At 42.3% G+C, this 24,035-nt stretch overlaps 1 protein-coding gene across 22 annotated transcripts in view; it reads right to left on the bottom strand.

Annotated features, from left to right (window-relative positions):
• The window catches only part of DST (dystonin), a 298,953-nt gene that overhangs the window by 245,053 nt on the left and 29,865 nt on the right, over positions 1 to 24,035 (bottom strand). For 16 of the 22 annotated variants that reach the window (XM_066994752.1, XM_066994757.1, XM_066994753.1 and 13 more), the window contains exon 4: positions 21,080 to 21,287. In XM_066994752.1, the coding sequence (XP_066850853.1) occupies positions 21,080 to 21,287 (208 nt within the window). Of the gene's footprint in view, positions 1 to 20,377; positions 20,533 to 21,079; positions 21,288 to 24,035 lie in introns of those variants that run through there. The other 6 variants (XM_066994756.1, XM_066994770.1, XM_066994771.1 and 3 more) reach the window with 2 other exon arrangements.

The following is a 24,035-nucleotide window of genomic DNA, read 5'->3' as shown; positions in this document are numbered from 1 at the left end:
AGAAAAGCAAAGCAAAATAGCTACTTTTACGAACCTTCCACATAATCTCCTCCCTCATTTGTACAGCCGAACACTTGCATTCTAGCTTTGCCTCACCACATCAACCACCAGGACAATAAAAGCCTCTCTATATACATACCTATATGCATAATTTCATCCTCCCCATCTTTTAATTCTTGGTCAGTTGTAAACTCTTCATGTAAGGATTATATTTTTACCTTTACAAGACTAGCAGTAGCAGTACTATGACATTTCTCAAGGTCTCCAAGTGATGACTGAATTTAAACACCTCATGACAACAGGGATCTGTTCAGCCTGCAGTGTGGGAGCCCTCTACACCACCTGATGATTACATATGTCAGGAAGATATATTTAAGGAAGACATTCTTTTCTATGAGGGTGGTGAGGCACTGGCACAGGTTGCTCAGAGAAGCTGTGGGTGCCCCATCCCTGGAAGTGCTTAAGGCCAGGTTGGATGGGGCCCAGGGGAACCTGGTCTGATAGGAGGTGTCCCTGCCCATGGCAGGGGGGTTGGAGTTAGATGGTCTTTAAGGTTCCTTCCAACCCAAACCCGTCTTTAATTCTATGATATATACTGATAGTGCACCTTTCACACCTCCTGTTAAAGCCAAGTATCAGATGAACAGAAAAAAAAAAAAAGCCTAAACTTACACAGAAACCCCCTCCTTCTGAAAGCACTCTAAGTTGTCCACATATGGAGCACAAGTGCTTAAAGAAATTCACAACTAGAAGTAAGGCTGACTAGATGCCTGTTCCAGTTTCAAAAATGAACCTTGTCTGCTTATTCCTTTAAAGATTTTGAAACCTTTTTATTTAAGAAACTACTGTGTTCCTTTTTAGAGCTTTCCTTCCCACAAACTCCTGGTTGCACGATTATTTACCTTCTCCTTATAAAGTCTTGATGAATCAAAGAACTGATGCTCAATTAATTTTTCCATTCCTTCTACAAACTTAATTCTATGCAGTGAACATGTCATAAAGGTTTTTCAATTATGCAATGCAATTGTACATCCAACATGGTACAAAAGTCACAAAGGAAAAAGATTATTGTTTTAACAGATTTCTCCTACCCACTAAAGAGATAAGCTTTCCTAGAAGTGCCTGAATATCACTTTGCCACAAGTATCATGTCAACAGTTGGTTGCATGACGCCTTCGTTTTCAAGGGCTCGCTTACAAAAAATCATATGCTTTCAGAGTATTCCACCATAGGAGGAGATTAATTGATCCTCTTGCTTCAAAAAGACAACCTAACAGACAAAATACAGTGGGGTATAAAAGGGAAGCATTGTGAGTTGTGTAAAGCAAGCACTGCCTTTGGTCTTACCTGCTACAAATTTAGCTACCCCGCATAACTTCTGAGAGCCTGTTCTGTGTTGTGGAGCAGAAACAAGGTATTCATGTGAGGTCCATGTTTCAGCTAGCAGGTGACCTCTGCTGCTTGGTTCACACAGGCATTTAATGCTCTTTCAGCTTGCAGAGAACTACTCAGGAAAAAAACCTGATTAAAATGATAAACAAGCAAAAATCTACAAATTTAAGATCCATGTTACTTCCTATTATGGTTAGATTTTCCAAGTCTGCCACGTTTCCAGTATGATTTCAAATGCTTGCATTCTTTTACTGCTACTACATACGGCTCTATAAGCATAACAAACACTTCAGAGTAAATATTAAGCTTTCCAGCATAGCGTGATATTCTGAGCTCAGATCTATTCACTCACGATAGCTTTCAGATCTTTGTTCTGGTATTTTTAAATGGATCCTATTTTGCTGAAAAAGCAATTGTATTTGTGTATTCAGTACCACTTATCTACATTTTCATTTCCTGCTGATTTAGCTCCATCTTTAAATTGCTCACACAGTGCTGGCAATTCCAGCTAATTTAGGGCTTTCACTGCCTTGGAGTAGATTAGTGTAAAAATTTTCCCAAAGCCAGTAAATCCACCAGCAGCATCTAGAGCTGAAGAAACGGATGATTGTGCATTTGATCAGATAATACAAAGGTATCCAAAATCTGGATACATGCATTTGATGCACTCATAGCCAATATGCTCTTTGGTCATCTTTCTTTATCCCCCTGTCTCCACCACAGAATTAACTCATGTTGAAGTCAGTGTTAACTCTAACTGACACCCTGTGCATTGAAACCATTTCTTCTAAGGGCCTAATGCTTACTACTCAACTCATCTAATCCGTGAGAGGATACAGTGCAAACCAGTGCAACCCATTGGCTCCTGACTCAACACCTTCACGTAACAGTAAAAACAATACCTCTGAGCAGTAATCCAATTTCACCCTTCGCCTCCTACACTATTGTTTTCTTTGGCTGCTCTCATTTGAGCTAGGCTAACTTCTCACAAAGTAACGCGAGCAATTTAAGCTTTCTCTCAAGTTATAACTGGGAACCAATGTATAACCTGACTAGGACAAATTATATGTGGCCAAATGACAGGGTCAGAATGTAAAATTAGGTAATCAGAACAAAGTTAGGGTAAAGAAAGTATTTCCTACACCTGAATGGCAGGGATGTTACAAAGCGCCATGCCACAGACCAGCTGCAAAGCAGAACAAGTAAATTTAATAGCTGAAATTCACACACAAAATAGTTACTATTCACAACTAAAATAAGAAATTCCATCAATCAGGCCAAACACATACACCTCACAAATCAAGCTACGCTAAGCAGGTACAAAACCAACAACCATGGCACAGGGAGCGAACTCCTGTCTTAATTTATGTACACAGTACAATAAGAAAAAAAATCTACCTAAACATGAGAAGGGTCCTTCCAGATCCTTTTTGAGTTATGCCTAGAGAGCAGCACTGGCTGCATTTCAGGTGTGCCCGTGCTCCCTACCATTCCTTGCAATCCAAGGCACATTCCCAGGCCCCTCTTCATGTCCCACCCAGCGACCGCTAATCCCTGAGTACCAGTGACATCCTGGCTGGTATTTCTTTAACAATTTTATTATTAGGGATTTTTTCAGTCTACAAATGCCATCTCAGGCATTTCAGCACAAACAAGTGCTCTCTGAAGGACCACTGAGGAAGCCTTAAATCACACTTATTCTGCTTTAAGCAGATAAAAGATTTTTAGAAAAAAAATGGTTTTCCATTTTCCTCAATTTTAAGGAAACAAAATTCATTTCTTCCATATGAAAAAAGGCTACAAAAATCCTTCTTCCATACAAACCACCGTTCTTTTAGGAGGTAATAAGCCTCTCAAAAAACACAATGTTTTTCACACTTTGCAAACTCTGATTTGTAAAAACAATCAAGGAATACAACGCTCCATCAACACAACCAAGACAAAATTACTTCTGCATTTTTCATACCTAACCCTGTGAAAGGCGAGGGGACTGACCACGACAGACCTGCTGGTAACCAATTCACATCCTACCAATTTTTTGCTATGTTACAATTATGCAAACGTTCATCATCTGCAAGGGCTGAACTTTTAACTCTAATACAGACTGCTAAGTATTCTCTTTTCCCCTCTAAACTATTAGGCATCTTTCCACTCCGCTAAGCTCACTCCAGTGTGTACTTAACATACTTCAACGTTAAAGCAACTTTTCTACTACTGGCAGCATCTAATTATATGTATGTAGGTACAGATGCTTGGGGTGCAGCCCTTTCCCTCCGAACCTAAGTAGAAAGCCAGCACCTCTGTTCGGAGCAATCTCATGATCCTATGGCAGTTTCCCAGGCGTGCACCCAGCTTCTTCAATGCTCGTTTATGACTTTCTCGACTACTTAAGCATTGCTTAGAAACTAACACTTGTCTGACAAATTAGAGTACTCACTTATAAAGCATCCATTTTTGCTCTGAATTTTTTCAGTCCTACCCTCAGGAGTTCTCCTAAAAATATGACATCAGAATTTAGATTGCTTGCTTAACGTGAGTAGAAGCCAACATTTAATAATGACACTAATTACAGTCTAATAATTCTGAAGAACTAGATTTGTAAAAATCTTTATAGGACAGCTCTCAGACTACATCTATCCTAGCAAACCTGCTTAAAATGTTCCTGGGCACTGGAATTAAATCCCCAATTCTAACAATTTTTTGCCAGCTTGCTTTCAGCCTATGCTGGCTGTTCATGCCCCAGACAATCCTCAGGCATTGTTCAGGCAGAGCGTGGGCCATGCACCATTCCCAAGAGAGCTTGCCTGCAGCCCAGACTGGAGAAAAATGGGATTTCAGAGTATGGATGCAGCCTCCTCCCTGCCAGTGGGCATCAGTAACACAGAATGGGCCTCATCCCATTAGTTTACTAGTATGGATGTAACCACAGGACAAGTAACTTTTGCCTCAGCTTTTTAATCCAGGTTTCAAAATACCTCAACGACTGTCCTCAAATCCTTACCTCTAATCCTTGCAAGTACCAGTCATATTCCTGCTGCATTCTGAAAAAGTAGAATATGCCTTCCCAAGGCAAGGAGGTTACTCTGATGTCAGGCAACAAAGGGACACTGAGCATCTCAGCTCCATTGGGGTTACTGTGAGGCAAATGCCAGCCCATTCCTAAAAACACAGTCCTCATTGACAGAAGAGTAAATTAATCACATTTCACCATGGTGCATGTCCAACACACAAGGCCATTAACAGAGAATAGTTCACATGCTGTAAGCACTCATTTTATCTTACTTTAGAGCAACTCATCCATTTTCCAACACTGTAGAGTAACTAAAGTCCCTTCAGACATGGCCAATAGGTGCATAAACCTGTGATGCTTGCGATGCTGGGTATTTCTGAACAGCACACACACAGCAGAGGCAGACAGCTATCACTTGGTCTCCTCAGAGCTTGAAGCCTGAGGATTATTGTACGCAGGGCTGGCCAGGTTCCCTAGGGCAGGTAAATGCAGCAGCCGCTCTCCTGGAGCAATCCCTGATGTTCAGCTGGAGGAAAAGGTTACCAGACAGCTGCTATCTTGGCAAGATTAACTAGGTTGTCCATTTTAATATTCATCTGTGAAGACACAGCTGTGCCTTCTTAACTTCCAGACGCCATAATAAATAGATGAGGCAATAGGCGGTAAAAGAAATCAGAATCTTGGGAACGTTAAACCTGTTTCTATTTATTCTGTACTAAATGTGGCTCTAAAAAGCAGGGAAGTTTTACAGGAAAATCTATCATCCAGGAATGAACCATCAGGGACTTTCATGGTCCTGGTGAAATGATGTTACTTGGGAATTCAGGTAGAAATTTGCAGCTTAAATGACAGCTACCAAAATAGCTCCAGTGATATTTGATTCGGCATAAGGTCACAGAGACAACATTGACACGTGAGGGAAGACTCATAAATTTCATGATCACTGGATCCCAATCTGACCTCACATTAAAGGACTTTTTGATGGTTAAGAGAAGCTTTGCTATCATGAGATGAGTACAAGATGCAGAAAGTCTGTAGTATTGGGTAGCAAGCTGAAATCTAATAAAACTAAGAAAAAAAATTTACTATTTGCTTCAAGCAACAAATAGTCAAGGACTGTCAGTAGCAAATCCTACATCCAACAGTTGCTGCATCTACTCCAGGTCTTGCTGGAGTACCTCCCACGTTAGGATGGGACACCAGGTCACGACTGTCAAGGAAGCGTATCAGGAGCCACAGAGACAGAACGGAAGCATTTTCTGTTCACTTCTGTCAGCCCTGATCAACTTGAGCCAACTAAACCTTTCCCTCCAAGCTGACAGGAAGCTGCATAATGGTCTCAGGTCCTCTGTCCAAAGAACCTGTAACAAAATTGGAAATAACCACTCCATGGAGGGGAAAAAACAAACAAACAAGGACTTGGTATAGGGCAGTGGGGGAATGAGGGGAATGACATGCAGTCAGATTCATCAGTGAGGCATTTATTAGCCTGTGCTGAAGGGAAGCCAGCAATGGCACTACTGGAGACTACTCAGCTACGATAGCTCTGCAAGGGCCCTGGGCACATCCCCAGCAAACCAGGGGATCCGAATTGTCGACTGAATCTGGCTGTTATTCCCAGGCCCACCCAGTGCCTGAAGGCTGTGGGGCCAGGCCCCACTGGGCAGGGTCTGTGCCTCCGCCAGCCTTGTTATCACACCCGGCTCCCAGTCCTCTGCAGGGCAGTCAGTGCTTGCTGCTCCCTGACAAGCTGCTCAGAGTTTCCATCCTCTTATCTGGATGACAGATTAGAAGGTATTACGGAGAAGAAAAAACATGGTTATCTTCCAAATCCTCACTATTGTTTTTCTAGAAGTTCTCCAGCTGCCTGCCACAGCCTGATTCTGCTGGAATTTGTAGTTTCCCAGCACAGCTCACTATGTGATCCCCCTGCTCTCAAAGGAGCCCAGGACACTGTCAGTGCTTCTGATGAAGGTCTCTACCTGTTTGAATGGGAGCTCCATGAACCTCTGTTGGTATTCCTGATGTTCACAGCAATGTTTTATACGAGTGGCCAGTGTTGAATACATCAGTGGAATTTTCTTGCTTTAGCTCTTTGTGGAAGTGTTAACATATCCTAGAGTTCAGTTCAGTGTTTCATCCTGTTCTTTGAATTTTGTATGTATATAAACATCAACGAACAAAAAGCAATGACAGCCCTAGAAGCAAAGACCAGAACCGACACTTTCCTCTCTTCCATGCCCATCTAGAACTTGCTTTTCTTTCACCCTTCGTACTCCTACATGTTTGCACGGCTACTCAGTTTTAATAGAAAAACTCTATATTCCTACCCATACATCCCAAAACTTGTAGCATTTCGGCTTAGATATAATCAAAACGCTTCAAGCTCAAAGAGGCCTGAAATTAGTTCCAATTCAGGAAAATGCTCAAATCACATTTATTCTTATGCAAATGTACACAGAACTGTCACTGCAGCATTCAGTTTTGGCTCAGGTTTCCCTGGTTAGTAAACCAGAGAAAACATACAAGCAGCTTTTTATCTGACCCTTAGCTTACAGTGAACCTTAGGCAGAAGATGAGAGCATAACCCCCAAGAATTCATTCTTTTTGAGAAGACACAGATACCCAAAGGCCTTTTAAGCCAAACACTGATGCTCAAAGCAAATTCAGATCCCTAAAAAATTTGGCAGCAGTGGAAAGCAGTTAACCTGGACTGTTGTATGGAACATCCCAATTTAGGATGGATTGGATTTAGGACCAGATTGTGCTCTTTGTCTTGTGTATGGTCAGGTTACAGCAGCCCTTACTGTTCAGCTTCGCTCCGTTTGCACTAAGGCTTTAATACCTCTCAGCCCTCATTTCTTGGTTACACTGGACAAAGGAGTTTTCTGTAGAGTGGGTGGTCTGAGGCCTGGGTATCAAATTAGCATAACAACACACTGCAGAGCATTTCTTCCAAGGATCACTGCATTTTCCAAACATTAACTAATTATTTTGCCAACTAGTGATACATATTCATGAAGAATGAGGCTGTCCTAGCTCCTGGGAGAGGTCTCTTCCTAGCTCCTTAGTGTCTGCAAAAGCTTCTTTCTCGGTAACTTCTAATTGGTGCAATGAACTTGCTCTACAACTCTTCCATCTCCATCACTGGTTGCTCAGGCTGAAGGCCGAAGTAATTAAGCTCTGCTAATAACAATAAAGGCATTATCTACAAGCACGTTTGACTGATCTTCCTGTCAAGCCCTCACATGAAAGACAGCGCCCTTGTCTCAATTGTCCACACTCCCTTCTAAGGCTCTCATTGCTTCATATTTTCCTAAACGATTCCGAGATCCCAAATGAAATATTTTACTGGTGTTACCATTTAGTCTACTCAGAAATTGAAAGAAAAAATAATATAAAAAATTAAACACCAAAAAAATATTTAGTCTAATTTACTTCATGAATAATCCAAGAGTCACTACAGACACTTCATAACTATTCCTAGAGTACCAAAGACCAACAAGAGCCCCCCACTGCGGCCATGCTCCCTTGCACATCGCCCAGGGGAGCCATGAGAGCTGCTGACCACCGGGTCTGTCTGTGCACAGCGAACACTGAAGTCACAGATCAGCCCTAAAGCTGGACTTCTACTCTTTTCTGACCAAAAACTCAAAAGAACAAAGAGAAGGGAGAGGCCTATTTTTCTTCCCCCCTTTTCTTTTCCCCCAAAACATCCATAGTTCAGAAAGTCCTACATACATACCTGTCAGAAAAATGGAACCAAGCTTTACCAAGGCTGGATAAAGAAAATAATTTTATATCCACAGAAACTGCATCACCACTGCTGTCCCGACATCACTCAAATGGCCTATTTTCACAGAGCAGTTCCTCAGCCACACAATTTTTCCAGCTCCCAAATCATTTGCAGAATGGCAGGCATTAAGCAGGCCACGATATCACATAACTGGATCCAGCCGGCCAGGAGCGTACAGAAAGCCAAGCACGAACCACTCTCTTAATATGAAAAGTTGCCATGAACGTATCACGAGGCCAGGAGAGAAAACCACGTTACGAAGAAAGGAATTAAGAGTGAAAAGCCAAGTTAGAGAAGTGAAGCCAGGTGAAGCAAGCAGCGGGCCCACACAGAACCGTCACGGTGCGGCGGGGCTGTGAGGGCAGGGCCCGGCAGCAGGGCCAGTCCCAGTCCCACCAGGAGCAGGGCAGTGGGGGTACCGGGGCAGTCCCAGTCCCAGGCACCCCCTTGGGGCCAGGCTGAGGGTCCCTGGGTCGGCTCGGGCTGTGGGGAGCTGGAGCCCGGCCCTGCTGTGGTGTAACTGGGGCTGGCAGCCCTGGGCGCTGAGCTGGGGTCCTGGGCAGGTGGGCGTCCTTAATGCAGTTAAGGTTTCACAGGGTAAAACAGTGATGTTGGATTTCAAAGAGGCAAATATTAGTGTCTCTAAACTACTTACATTAAAATTAACTGATATTTTTTAGTAGAAAACAGAATAAAGCATATAAGATAAACTATGTGCAATGTTGATCCTTTTTCACATGAACACTATGGACTACAATTTACTTTGGTACCAACAGGCTAGTAATCTAAATGTCCAATCCCAGCAAGTAAATGGGCACACGCTATAAAAGTTTACTGTGCCAGAAAGGTTTGCTTAGCAAGACAGAAACCCTGCCCAAGCAGTGGCTGGAAAATCAAGATAGCAAACAAAACCAGAAAGCAAACAATATTTTTTTAAACAAGTAAGACCATAATGCGCATGCTCGTGGATCATCAAAACCAGTGACAAAGAACCACAGCATCAACTAGGTTGGAAAAGACCTTCAAGATCACCTAGTCCAGCCATCAACCTCACCTACCAAGTCCCATCATTAGCCGTGTCCCTTAGTGCCACATCCAGGGGTGGGGATTCCAGTGCCCAAGGTAACAAGTTTCAATGCTCGATCATCCACTCCATGAAAAAAAAACTTTCTAATACTCAATCTAAACCTCCCCATTTAGTCCATTAAGCAAGCCATTACAATGGCTAAATATCTGAATAAACACTTCAATTAGCAAGGAGCCAGTCTTTAAGAAGATAATTTGCTCTTCCTTTTTCTCCACAGCATCCTTCACAGAAAAATTCCCATGTTCCATCACAAGAAGGAATCTCAAAGAAGAAATTATGGAGCAACACAAAAATCTAAACACATCCACCTTTAAGCAGCTTACACAGACTGCCACAATCACCTTTACAAATTCAGAAAGAACCAAGATATCAAAGTGAAAGGTTGCTTATAAAAATAAACCCTTAAATATATCACTATCCTCCAGATTATTTTCAAGAAATAAATGAAGAAAGAAATCTCTGATGTAGCTCATTCATTCCACAGGAAGTAACAGGAAAGCACAGCTTAAACCAAACCAAAAAACAACAACAAAATACTGGGAAAGACATTCAGAATATAACACCAAACTCCCATAATTTCTGCAATGACAAATCAAATTCCTCTATAATTGTTTAGCCTTTTCTGAGTTAAAAACAAAAAGGTGTGTATATAACACACACACACAGGCACACATACACACACATATACAATTTTATATAGAGAGAATGGACCAAAGGTTTTCCCAAAGGTTTTGGCAAGACTTTTATGAAAAAGCTAAATACAACTAAAAGCAACTCAGATATAGTGTGTGTGAATGACTTACAGAATAACTAACATCCTGAATCTTGGCTGCCTCCCAGTTAAAGAGTGGTGTGGTTTTCCAGAAATCATCAACGCATTCTGTATTTATTAAAGATTTGGAGAAGGAAGCAAACAAAAAAATGGGATATTCTGTATGGGATGATACAAATGTTTTCTGACAGGATGAAGTCCAGAATTTAAACTCTTAAAAAACAGCCTATCAAATCTGAGAAGATTATTAGACAGAATGATAGGAAATGAAATATAATTTGAACAGAAAGTAAAAAAGTATTGGGGATAAAAAACAGAAGCTAAGCATTATTGAACTACCAAGGCCATCAGTGGAAAACTGTCCACTAAATGTAAAAAGATCAGTAAAACACTGCCTGCAATATAGAACTATCTAAAAGAACCAAAAAAAATAAACCAGAGGGAATTCTTGCATACATATCAAAGACATGTAACATAAAACAGTAACACAGCAATGCACTACATACAATCATGCTGTTTCATCTCACAAGGTACATCAGTAGGAGGAGCATTAAAGTGCACGTACAGTTATTAAATGCTTGGCACTATGGCATGGAGAGAATTTGCAACTGTAAAGAGACTGCAGATGAGATTTATTTTCATCATGATGTACTGAACTAAAAGCCTTTTGATTGAAATACAGAAAATAAAAAGACCCAAAATGTTAATTAGCCTCTCTTTCCCTTATTTGCTAGCCCGACAAAACCAAATTGCAAAAATAATCCAGTATTTCACATACCATCTAAGCCATTTGTCAACGCTAAGTGCCAAAACGATTCGGATAAATATTGTAACAGACTGTTTAGCTGTAAAGGAAAAAGAATAAGCAAATAAATAATCTCACAATTATTTATCCGCTGAGTCATTACACTAATACATGGAAAACAAGTCTTGGGCATTTAAAATGCAGATGCAGACAACCTTTTAGTGCACTGCATAATCAGTTGGCGTGGCTGCACACAGCAGGTAGGGAGCGCTTGCTTTCACTGGCACTGAGATACAAGCACAGAAACAGCAACTCTCATCCTAAAGAGCAATGCTCAGACATCCAGGTGTGGGTCAGAGTACTGAAACCAAGAGCAAAAGAAATATAACAACTTCAAAAGAAGTGGTGATGCTAACAGCATTCCCATTCGCGTCTGTTGCCTGGATATTCCTCTCTCAGCACTTTCACTGCGAGGGATTAAACTCAAGACTTGAAATGCTCTCGCAGTAGGACACCAGCACGTCAGCACACAACCTGAGACTCAAGACCCAGCCAGGCTTTACTCCGGCTCTAGAAACTCGAATTCATGGCAGGAACTAGCACACGGGCACATAACCTGAGAAGACTTGTCCCACATACATGTATTTTTTACTTTAGATTGATGAAAGCTGAAACACAATTCAGGGAGCGGGCAGACTTCCAACAGGAGCAAAGCCCGTGTTGCTCAGTCTCTTGGACTAGGACTAACACTACTGATCCCCACTCCAGCAGCAGGCAAGGAGGGGACTAGAACAGAGGTTTCCTCTTTTTCCGCCACAAATGGTGGAAAAAGTCTGAGGAAGAAGTTCATTCCACTGTGAAGATGGTGCACAAGGAATCCAGCCCAAAAGGTAACTTGAAAGGAACAGCACAAAAAAAGGAAAAGCAAGGGTAGAGTAACAGGAGTCAGATTGTATCTTTCATGAATATTATCTTGGAACAAAGCTTCTTTTTTTTTTTTAAAAAAAAAAGGGGTATTTTTTTTACTAGGAAAACAGAAGTATGCAACCTTCAATGAAGAAATATGCACTAAAGAAGGTGAAAGAGAGAAGACCAGAGGTAGGTGAACTCAACAGAGCATACCGGGTGGAGAAACACAAAGAAAAATTCCAACATCCAGCAGAAGCTATACAAAGACCTATCAATATTTTAGTCATGCATCTAAACCTCCAACAGACTACAAGAGACCATTCACAATGCTGCTCGCTGAAACGACTATGTGAATTCCAGACAACTACTTGTAGTACCAACTACAGAACACATTTCATGCTCAGAATAAAGACGATCCCCCATGATCAGAGATGATTCTAACACTGTTTAATCAAATCCATACATTTGGTATTAAATTGCAAATTATTGTGGACATGCACATGCTCTCAAAGTGTAAACTTAATTCTTTAAATTCCCTTGAGTATTACACGGTTTACAAAGCCAAAAAATGCTTCAGTATGATAGCCAAAATATCAAGACACAAACATGTATTGTTTTTCGGACACAAATGTAATCTTTATAAACTAGACTAATGTAGATTAAAAGTCTTTGATGCTGCTCGGTGCTAACGTAAACCCACTTTGAACAGTATGTTGGACTGATTCAGTGACAAGACACTGAAGGAAAGCCATATCCGTGAGAAAGCGAAAATAAATGTACGATGTAAGTAAAAACACATACACTTCTATGAACCGACTTGATTTCATTTAACACACGTTGCAACAGAAAGAAGCAGCAAATTAGAATTTGGGTTCATATTCTCAGAGGTTGGCTAGATCTGGCCTCACAAGGAGTATATGGATTCCATTAACAAGGGCTTTATTCTAGCAAATGGAAATAGAACAATGCAAAAGCATCCTGTTAAGCATGATAAAATTATAAGGTAATTTCATCAAGGGACCTAATCAACTTTGGCTTTCTTCCTGTAACTCATCTGTGTCTCTTCTTCTCTCCTTTAAAGAGATACTGAGCCAAATTCCATTTCGGCTCTACTGTAAATTGGAAGTCAACAAAAATTATCTGCAAAGAAGAGAAAAATCTTTGCAATTGTTTTGTTAAAAACTGAATCAAAAGATAGAAGTCACAGAGCCTGAGAAAAACGTTTGCTCTACAATACAAAGGCAACATCAGCAGTAGTTTTGAAAACGTCATTTTATTTCTGAAATGAACTTTCTGAAAATTATGGTGAATTTACCTCCAGATTAAGATTTCATATTAAAATCCTTCCAAAAGCTGAGTTTTAGATGCAGAACTAATCTATAATACAGGGTATTATGATTTGGTTCCAGGCACTAGGCTATAATCTGAACAATGCAGTCACTGGGAGAGAATTTCAAAGGCACAAACAGCAGCAAAGTGCCTAATTCCTATTAAAAGTCAGCGGGGCTAGCAATCTAACTGCAAGATCTGCTTTTTAGAATATGCTACACTGAAACCAGATCTTAGCAAAAATACCTTATTCCCAGAAGTTATGGACAACTACACAGTTGCAGCTTCTCCAGACAAATGCTTAAGTCATTTCCTAATTTCTAGGACATAATGTAAATCCTTTATCTCTAGATTAAAAATTTATCTAAAGGCAGGGTAATTTAAGGCATTAAATATTTATAAACGTCAATAGCTAAGTTCCTGACTCCTACCAAAATTAACAGAAGTTTTGTTTGAGTAAAAACCACAGCATCACAAGTGCTGTTTAGGTCTCAAAAAAAAAGGCTCTTCTGCAAGAACTGCTCAGGATGCATTATTATATTATTGCTATAAAATGTCTGTCCAAATTACTACACGCATTTTCTAATGCTGCTTCTGCTGTGCCTAAGAGACCGTGTCACATGAGGAACGCAGGGACTGTAACCTGAGCAGGCAGAGCAAAAGTCCGTGAGCAGGACGAAAGGATACCCTGCTCAGCATCCAGCAAACAACTTTTGGGGTCTTCTCTGTTCACCCATATTCTCAGCTGTACCTCCTCTGAAACGTCACTCCGGAAGATGTGCGAAGAGTCAGACTCCTACTCGTTTTGCGCCCTAAAACATGTACGCTTCTCTCTAATCCCAGTATAGAAGGGCTCTACTAATTTTAGATCCAAGTGGTGTAAAGTGTCATAGCTGTCAGATAGCTGGATACCTGAATCTCAGTCCAAAGTAACTTAGTTTTCCAACGCCATTCGACTTTTAACCCCACTTAACTGCTGACCTGTATTTATATGAAGTTTAAATACATGAAACATAAATCTGTATTTATATTTATCTGCAGTAATTTTGAAACCAAACTATTAAAATATATGTAAGAGCCAACCAAGTTCAGACGGGCCATGTGGCTATAATCAACAGCAGATTTTGGCCTATGCTACTGAAAAGCCCATCAGAGGCCTAATCCTCCTTGTCTTACAGAAATAGTCACACTAATTGTGTAATTGCAATGTGCAGAATTTAACCCTCGATATAGTTGCTCAGAATCCTTGTCCTTTCTCGGATTTATTTGCAGATATTGTTGGTGTAACTGTACTTGCTTAAAATGTACCCTAAAAAACAAAAAAGATGAAAAAGCTGATAGATGACATTCTGCAGCAAAATGACGTCTACACAAGCATAATAAAATTAAATCCGGAAACACGCTAACTTACTTGCATTGCAGCTAAGGCTAAAGTCTAATGTCCTAAGGGATAACTGACCTCAGCAAGAGTATGCCCTGTTAAAGACGGAGCTTTTACTCAGGCCCCGATCTTAGGAAGGGGCTTGTGTGGGTGGATCACCAAAACCCACAAAAGCACCGGCGTCTGCCTACACGGATCGACTTGTAAGATCTGGCTATTAACGTGCCCGTCAGGATCTGACCAGTGGACTGAGTTGTCTTTGTGAGCATTGTTTCACCTGTTTGAAAGCTGGGTTGACTACCAGCATTCAGCACATGAATATTTTCACCCACCACAGAAAAATCACGGCTTTGTTAAATTAAATGGCTTTAATGATGTTTTACAGAAAACATTTCAGGCATGCAGCAATAAGCCGCATTCATATTTGACATTTACAAAACTTTATTCTTTTAAGCCTGAACATATAAAATACTTGCACTTAACTTTAAGCATGTGAATAAGCCCATTTTTATTCAGTACAAAGCACTGAATTCTAAATACCTGTTGAAGTTCCAGCAAAAAGGTGGAATAAATTCTTCAAAATAGGCACCTTTTAAATAGTGTAGAGGAAAAAAAAAGAATGCATAATCTGGTTTTCATGCAAAAGATCACTAGAGATTAGCGAACTAGATCACAGCAAATAACTAATCCCCCCTTACCCAAAACCATAAACTGGGCCAAAACAAGCCTTTTAACACAGCGATGACTGAAATTTATTTTTTCCATGCTTCAACATCTCCTGGTTTGGGCCAAAAAAAAAGCATAATGGAATATTCCTGTGATTACTATTTAAAAGGTGTTTCTGACTCAGTGCAAATTGGGAAGTACCAGAAAGGCAATACAACAGACCTTTACTGATCTCTGCCCCAATTCACGTACCAAAGATACTTGAACCGATGGCCAAATTCTGCCTGCCTTAGTCATCCAAGCAGGTATCTTTTAAAGCCAGAGAGACAGAACCACAGCTTACGCATACCATCCAACCCAACTTCAGAAACCACTGTCCAAACCTTGAGACCTCTACACAGACAAAGCCTTGCTGAATTGGCTAGCATTCAGGTTCTCAGTATTTTATCCCCCCAAAATCAAGACCCCTTCGACTTAATTCAAGTGAACACAACTCCACTCAGCAAGATCTGCTTCATATTTAGGATGAGATGCACTGAATAAAATCCTGTCTCTACACAGTATGAACCAAAACGTCAGTGAGAACTTGTTGCTTAAAGAAGAAGGAATGTTGAAACCAAGGAAAAGTGCATTCGTACATTTTTTACACAGTGTCCATTAATTTTGTCTGACTTCATACCACAAGCGCCATTACATTTCCACCCTTAACTGAACCGACTTTCTGTTGGCTCAAATTTGTTCTCAGGAGGCTGAACTGCTGCAGGACGCGTGCAAGGAACAGGTGAAACTACGTCACCATGATGAAGACCTGGGTGGTGGCAAAAATAGGATTAGGTGATGTGCAGCCAGATAATCCACACGCACCCTGCACTGTGCAACAAAAGAACAATCCTATTTGTCCAAATAAAGAGGTGATCGGTTTCAAGGCTAGAAGCTAGCAGCACCTGAAATGAGGTGTGACAAAACCACCGGAGATGGAGATTCCTCATACACCCTACAAAACTAACACCTATATGCCACCGGTTTTTGTTAATGCCACAGAAGAAAGAAAATAAATTAAAAGCGTCAAGTCAATTACTCACTCGGGTATTTCTGAATTCAAAATCAGAAGCCCTGAAGCAGAAGGTTTGATTAGTTCAGAGCCTGGAGCATAGAACAAGATTTCTGCTGGCTGTCACTTAAGGCCCTTGAGTTCAGAATATAAATAAGGAGTCTCAGCAGTTCACAGATTTCAGAATTAGGACTAAGTCTGATACTGAACACATTTAGGAGCCTCCAAATTCCTGAAACACTGCAGCTTTTTGTTTTCAGACATACAAAAAACTGTTCTGAGTAAATGGTCCCTTCCTGAATTCAGGTTTAATCCTGGTTAAAGGAGACAGATGACAAGTACCCCATTTTCAATCTGAATTCAAAAACCATCCCCACACAATGTCAGAACAGCTTTTCTTGAAGCTACCCTCAATCGAGCACTATGACAGGCAGATTGTGTTACGTCTGAACCCCTCACAGGCAACAAAGCACAACAAAGCTCTTGCCCACCTCTGACTTGCTTCTCGGAGCACAGAAAACAGACCTGCTTGCTATGCTTCAGCTGAGTTCGTGGTGTGACAGATTTCTTCAAACCAAGAAACACCAATACTGAAACACAAAACACATCTTAAACAACCCAACCTGAGTTGTGCCCAGTCCCAGACCTGCCCCTCCTGCAGCAAGAAGTCTAAGGAAGCAGCAATCAGGCATCCAACCTAAGGAAAACATTTATGCGATACCTTTCCTGTTGTCAGCAGCTAGTTAGGCCAGTCCTATAGAGCCAAAATTCACAGCTGTAATAAGTCTGCATGGACCAGAAAGCCTTACATATTTTAAACTTCTATAGTTCATACGGTTGAAGAATATTCTTGAATAACTGTGATTTAATACTCAACACTATGAATTAGCTCTTTTTCAGAGACAGCAATCACAGGGTCATTATGAGGTGTTCCTATTTCAACAATGATGTCAAAGGGAGGCAACTTGATTGCATAATTGTTCAAAATTTTGCAGAAAAAGAGGGCTGTTACAACTCCTATTTAAGTATTTGCTACCTGCACTGAAAAATACAGTTTTGGAGGGGTCGTAAGTTTAATTCTTGGTGCATTATTTAAGATTTATGCCAGAGCAAATCTAATGAATGCACTGTACTTAAAGACTCTGATCTTTAAACTGGTGATCTTCAAACCTTTAATGCTCAAATCATGTTGGAATGCAACAAGGCATACCATACCTACCCCATCTGGTTGAGATGGCATCTAATATTTTTTAAATTAAATGTATACAAGATACTACTGGACATTTGCTTATCAAAAAGTCAAAGGGAGAAGCTATTTACCAGGAGCAGCTAACAATAACTTTATTAATTTTTGTTCCCAGGCAATGGTGGTATGACGTACAAAGCACCAAGACTAATTTTTAAAGTTCATTACAACCTCCTGAGCAATAAAATAATAGTTTTTGAGACAAAGCTGAACTGTTAGTTATATTTGTGTTACTTCTCCTCTTCCTATCAGAAACAAGATGAGAAATGTGTCAAATATTTCTGATGAAATATACCAGACATATCATCGCTCCTATCGCAATAGAGGCTTTGCCTCTGAATTTCTATAGATGCTACTGACAAAGCAGTGATTTTTGCCCTAAATATGTAGCTTGATTCAACACGATTTCTGAATCATCTGAGATAACGTGACTTTTTTTTGCCTCTCCATCAAAACGCTTTGAAATACTGCCAGTGAGTTGCTATGTGAATCAAGAAGAAAAATATGATGGCCAGTGACTGAACTGACCAGGAATCAGAAAACAACGTTTTCTCCCATAGCAAACAGCTCCTCTGTGCTATCGCAGACCTAGCGAACAGTTGCCTGATTATTTACTGTCACAGCCAGGGATGTGGTCAGCAGCCAGAATTTGGAGACATACAAATATCCTGGTTTCGACAGTTAAAGCAACAACATCCTTTGTTTTGCACAGCCTTTCTGACCTGCAGCCTACTTGGGCTGTAGAAAAAGATGGAGAGCAAAATCTGACTTCTCTACATTTGAACAGGACTTATTTTTTTCCCTAAATCAAAAGGCCCACATGTCTTAATGATGAGGCATCATATGATTCCAAGCCTTCCAAGACAGGCAATGAATTTTGTACAGCTGACTCTGCTAGTTACAGTACTCAACAGCTGGGGCATAGATAATTTGGCACCCTGATAATGCCCCAGATGAATACAAGAGCATTCTGCAGACTGTAAAAAGGAAAAAAAAAAAAAAAAAACATTAGCATTAATATTACTCATTGAAGCTCACCTTAAAACCCTAAAATCAATATGTTTTGCATTTGATTAAGAAAACAAATAAAGGCAGTGTTTACAAAACTGGGAAATTCAGAGAAATGGCACTCCCTCTTCAAAGCATATATTGTAGCAATTCTTTTCTGATTAGATCAGCTCCCATAGCAAGTCGTCAGAACAACAATCACTGTAGTGAAGTCATACTACTGGGACTCGATGGGAAATCATGAGCGGCTTGGAAACACATTGTGAAAAATAATGCATTTTCCAGGCTTCCAATACATCATAATTAAAACAAGTCCAAACCTTTACCTTTGCTCCCAATGGCTGAATAAAGCATACCTCAAACAGCAAAATAAAGCACACTGATGCACTCAATATGACACTAAAAATTAAGACAGCAGAAACTGGATCCTTCTGAACAATTTCAGGATTTAGCTATCACCAAAACTAGCACATTGACGGACCTGACATGGCCCCCACAATATAAAAAAAGTCAAGTATTTCCCGAATTTATTTCTAATAAAAACATGAATTTGTTTTAGGAGTTTATTTTATCTAAAATCCATTTATCCACTAACACTTGAAAAACAAATGTTTCAGTCTCTACACAGACAAAACTCTCACTGAAATTGGGAAAATTAGGCCTAATATCTTTCCCAGATTTTTAAGCTAGTTGACAAACTGGTATGAGACCAAACCTTATTAAACCTGAGTACAGCAGCAAATCAAAAGTAATCTAAAGCAGAACAGCAGTGCTTTAAATTAGAACCAGGATAGAAAAACAAGTTTTCTCAGTGTTCTTTTTTTTTTAATTTACAATGTGATGTCTACTTGCATTTTTTTTTGTTTGCAAAAATTAATTCAGCCTCATATGAAGTAATTGATAAAAAATAGGGACAGCATAGAATAAAGATGTCCTTTTGAAGACGATCTGTTCCAAACCATAATTATTCCTCATCTAAAATGCACTAATGCATTTCAGTACTGAAATAGTGCACATGCTCCATAGCTGCATTGACACAATGGGCAACAGACACAAAGAAGTCATTAGTCAATACTGTTAATGACACACGAGATTGCAAGTGGCACAGGTATAAAGTACTCTCAGACCTGAGAAGTTCCCATTTCACGACAACCATCTGTAGGTGTTTGTTTTTTTTTTTCAAAATCTTACCAGTGACAACCAGGATCAAATAAAATCCACTATCGATATCTTCGAATCAAGCTGTCTTAAACTGTGCCACTCCCATTCCCATCAGTGGGAACCATTTACCTAAAACCTTCAGAACTGCTTGGAAGCACACAGCTGAAAAACCACGATCCTTCAAAATACATGCTTCAGATATAAAATCCAACCAATCTTTTCCCCAAATATCGCAGAAGGACTCAGCACAGCAACTGTCAGCCGTGACACGCTGTGAAAACTATTTCTGGGACGCGGATCCAATCTGAACGGTAACTCCATACCTTTTTACTTTAATTAAAATCAGACCCCTAACACTTTTGAAAAAACGCTTTCAGATTCAGTGTTAGCGAATGTACTGCAAAACAGTCAGCCATCACGTCTCCTAAACCGCCTCCTCCATCCCAGTTAATTAAAAAAGCAATGTAATTTACATGTCTAATAGGATAGATTTAGTCGCATGCATCGATGTTGTGGAAAATGTTTCTATTTTCCCCTATTTTTCCCCGCATTCAGCGATAACAGAAACCACCTCAGGTGCCATATAAACCAAGATCCTTCTTCGCCCGACTACCAACGCAAGGTGAAAGATGAGCTCCAAAGATAAATGGCCACGGAGACGTAAAACACTGTCCGCGTTTCACTCGGGGGAAAAATCACCATCATCACCGCGTCTCAAGGCGAGGAGTCACACACACGTCGCCCACCAGAACTGGTTTGGTGTGGGACCCGCAGGGCACCTGCCGGTGTCCGTGTGTCTGTCGGTGTCCGTGGGGCCGCCCTACCTTTGTATCTCTCCAAGACATCCTCGTAGGCTTGCAGGTACTCCTGCTCCTCGGCGTAGAAGTACGCGCCGGGGGAGAGGTAGCCGGCCATGGCTGGGGGCTAGCGCGCACTGCCCGCTGCCCAGCTCGGCTCCAGACAGCGAGAAGGGAAAAAAAAAAAATAGGGAAAAAAAAAAAAAAAGAAAAAGAAGAAGGGCGGGGGGGGCTGCTAGCGGCAGGAGGAGGAGGAGGCGGCCGAGGAAACGCCCATGCCCCCGCCCGGCCGCGGCGCTCGGGTTTCAGCAGGGGGCGGCCGGGCTGGGGCTGGGGCTGAGGCCGGGTGGGGGCCGCCCCCTGCTGCTGCCCTGCGGCCGCTCCTCGGTCCTGGCCCCGGCCCCTTCCCCTCCTCTCCTCGCCAGCCCCCGAGTGCCCTCCCCGGGCGGCTCAGCGCCTCCTCCCCGCGGCCGGCGCCGGCTATCGCCATGCCGGGCCGCTGCCCTGAGGGGGGACGCGCCCCGCGGCTAGGAAATGGCCGCCCCCGGGGGAACGAGGGGGCACGGGGGGGACACAGAGGGGGGCTTCGGGCTCGCCCCGCGCCTCGCCCGCTGCACCTGCGGGCATCCATCCATCCGTGAAGGCCGGGCAAAGAGCTTAGTCACCCCGCCTCGCTCCCCGGCTGTGTGGGGGTCCCCCCGCGCCCTGTCCCTCCCCGTCGCCCCTTACCGGCGATACGCAGCACGGCTCTCTCGGCGGGGTCCAGCACGGAGCCGCCCTGGATCTTGCGCTTGGACCTCTCGTGTTTGGGCAGGTTCCAGGGCAGGGTGTCCCCCGGAGCCGGCGACACCGTGCCGGACTTGTGGCTCGAGTCCTCCTCGTCGGAGAAATCGGCGGACGACGACATGGAGCAGCGGTGGGACGCGTGGCCGGAGCTCTGCGCGGGGAGACACACACACACACGGGGGGGGGACGCTGCGGGGGCGGCCCCCGGGGTCCCCCCTCCTCGGGGGGGGGGGAAAGAGGCAAGTAAAAATAATAACGATAATTATAACGAGGGCAGGGGACCGCCGCTCACCATCGCTGGGAACGTGGTGGTGATGGAGGGGTGCGTGTGAGGTGTGTCCCCCCCCCCCCAGAAAAAAAAAAAAAAAGCAGCCTCTAGGGGAAGCGCACTGGGGAGGGGGGATGCGGGAGCATCGTGGGCGACCGGCTGGCCAGCGGTCCTCCGGCTTCCCCCACAATGAAGCCAGCAGCAGCGACAACAACAAGAAAAAAAAAAACCTTCCGGGCTGCGAATCGGCAGCGTCTGGCTCCCCCGCCAGGACGAGGGGGGGCTGCGCACCCGCGCCTCCAGGCAGCTCCGCGGGCCCTCAGCACCTCCCCGGCGCTGCGCTGGGCGGGACGCTGGGGGCTGGGGGGGTCTGGGGGCTGCCCACCTCACGGCACTCGGTTTTTGCAGAGACAGCCCTCCTCCAACCCATCTAGATTCCATTTATATATATTTTTTTTAATACTAAAGGTGCTAGGATTTTAAGGCTTCCCTTGTTGCGTAGCCCTCTGTCTTCTGTGGGGAGGGCACCTTAAAATTACAGAAGAAATTGTGTTGTGACTAGGATCCGGTAAAATTTACTGTTGCCGTCTGAACAGATCCACTGCTGCTTTTCATGGGATAGAGAAATGAATCTTTATGGTTACACTGGGGGTATTTCACCCTTAGAAAAATTGCATAACCCAGAGTAACAACTCTGGGTGGTGCACGCTATGCTGCGCAGAAAACTGACTATGATATACTGGTAAATAATCTGCTGAATAAGAGGGTCTCCCTTATCACTGGGTGCTCCTCCCCACGTCATTCATCTCCACGCTAATCCTTTTTTCTCTTTTTACAGTGCTTGATGGTAAAGTTCAGAGGGGAGGGAGGGAGGGAAGGGATGCATAAAGACAACAGCTAAATTTCCATTCTGTACAGTGACAAAGGGAAAACACCAGGTAGCACAGATAAACAGGAACAGGAGATGCCTGATCCCAGCCCCATCTAGCTTTGCAATTAGTTCAAGGAGCCAGAAACATTTTGCTGCCAGTTTATACAGGAAGGTAAAACTCTTCATCGAATCTCATAAATCGTGAGGGTCACAGGCAGGTGTCTTGCCGGCAGCCCGCTGCGGGGCAGGGAGGGCAGCCGGCTGTGCCGCTGGCGTAACGGGGCCTGCGATGTGCTTTGGCACAGATGGGGTTTCCTGGCGCCTGGCCGTAGCTCCAGATTTTGCAATGAAAGAGAAAGTGTTCCCTTTAATCCCAGCGCTGAGCATCCCTCTCTTGGCTGCTCAGTAATCCTCAGTATTTTTGGGTCACACATGAAGACGGAGACAGATTTTGCCGTGCAATGTCTTCACGTTCTGCATTTCTAGCTTTTAACATGCAAACTGTAAAGAGCCCAGCCATGGTGTTGGGAGGGTGCTGGAGTGATACTTTGTTAGTATTTAGATAGCAGCTGGGAACATACAAGGACAAAGTAAAATACCAGTTGTTACTGAAGCTTCAGAGAAAGAAATCTCAACCCTATGTTTACCTTTAAAAGAACATGTTAATTTTTATCCAGTAAGTATCCCTTTTCTCAAAAGAGACCTTAATAGTCATTCTTGTTTGTTTAAATAACCGATTTTAAAGCTCTTTCTACCCTTAGAAACCAAGAGCACTGTCAAGGGACGGTTCCATACGTACCACTGAACGTGCCACACCCTCTATTGAGAGGTCAATTTTAGGAAAAAGGAGATTGTCCTTCTGGTCAGCTGTGCTGCTATACTGGAAGATAAGCTCTGTGACAAGACCTAGCTCCCACATTTTTGAGAAATTAAACTCAGCAGGCAAAGGTAGAACAGTCTTTGGCATCCATGTGCATTCCAATTAGCTCTGCTCTTTTAAGTTGTCCTTCAACCTTACTTAATGCATGCACTAACAAAACTAATGAACAAAACCCAGTTTAGCTTACCAACTCTTCAGGAATCACATTATCTCATTTTCTGAAAAAAAAAGGTAGGATTCTTGGAAAGAAATTTTTCATAGTAGGGAGGTCTGGCAAACTTGCATCTAAGAAGCCACGGTAATGCCAACTTTTAACTTAATTACAGTCTAAATTTTTTACTCAGCATGGAGATATTTCTGAGTAATGCATACACAGAGCTATTGAACACCTGAGTATTTTTAAGAATCTGGACTTTGCTATTACAAAGACGTTTATAATGAAGTTGAACAACTGCTTAGCTTTGCTTGAGTAAATTTACAGCTTTGATAAGAAGTCTGTAATTATTCTCTTTTGCACAGCCGCTGTTCAAAACATGCTTAACAGTCCTTCTGCTGGATTGTTTGTTTCTAGCAAACACGTCTTCCATGCCATAGCAGTAAGACCTGAATAAGCATTCCATGATTACAGCAACATGTTCACCAATTTAAAGAAAAAAAAAAATCAGAAAACCTGCGATATCCTGAAAAGGGTTCCTGGCTTATTAGGATCGAACAAGAAAAAAATTGGTCATATTGTATTAAAATCAAAATATGTAAGGCACTTCTGTTATTTTTCTATAAAGCACATCACTGTATGCAAGGGGAAAACATAACTGTTAGTAATACATGACGCATTTTTTGGTCACGGGTGAAGTGTCTTTTATAACCACCAAAATATTGA

Source organism: Anser cygnoides, chromosome 3, assembly GCF_040182565.1.
Source record: "Anser cygnoides isolate HZ-2024a breed goose chromosome 3, Taihu_goose_T2T_genome, whole genome shotgun sequence".
NCBI lineage: Eukaryota > Metazoa > Chordata > Aves > Anseriformes > Anatidae > Anser > Anser cygnoides.
The sequence above is the reverse complement of the archived record's forward strand: the minus strand, read 5'-3'. Positions and strand labels throughout refer to the sequence as shown.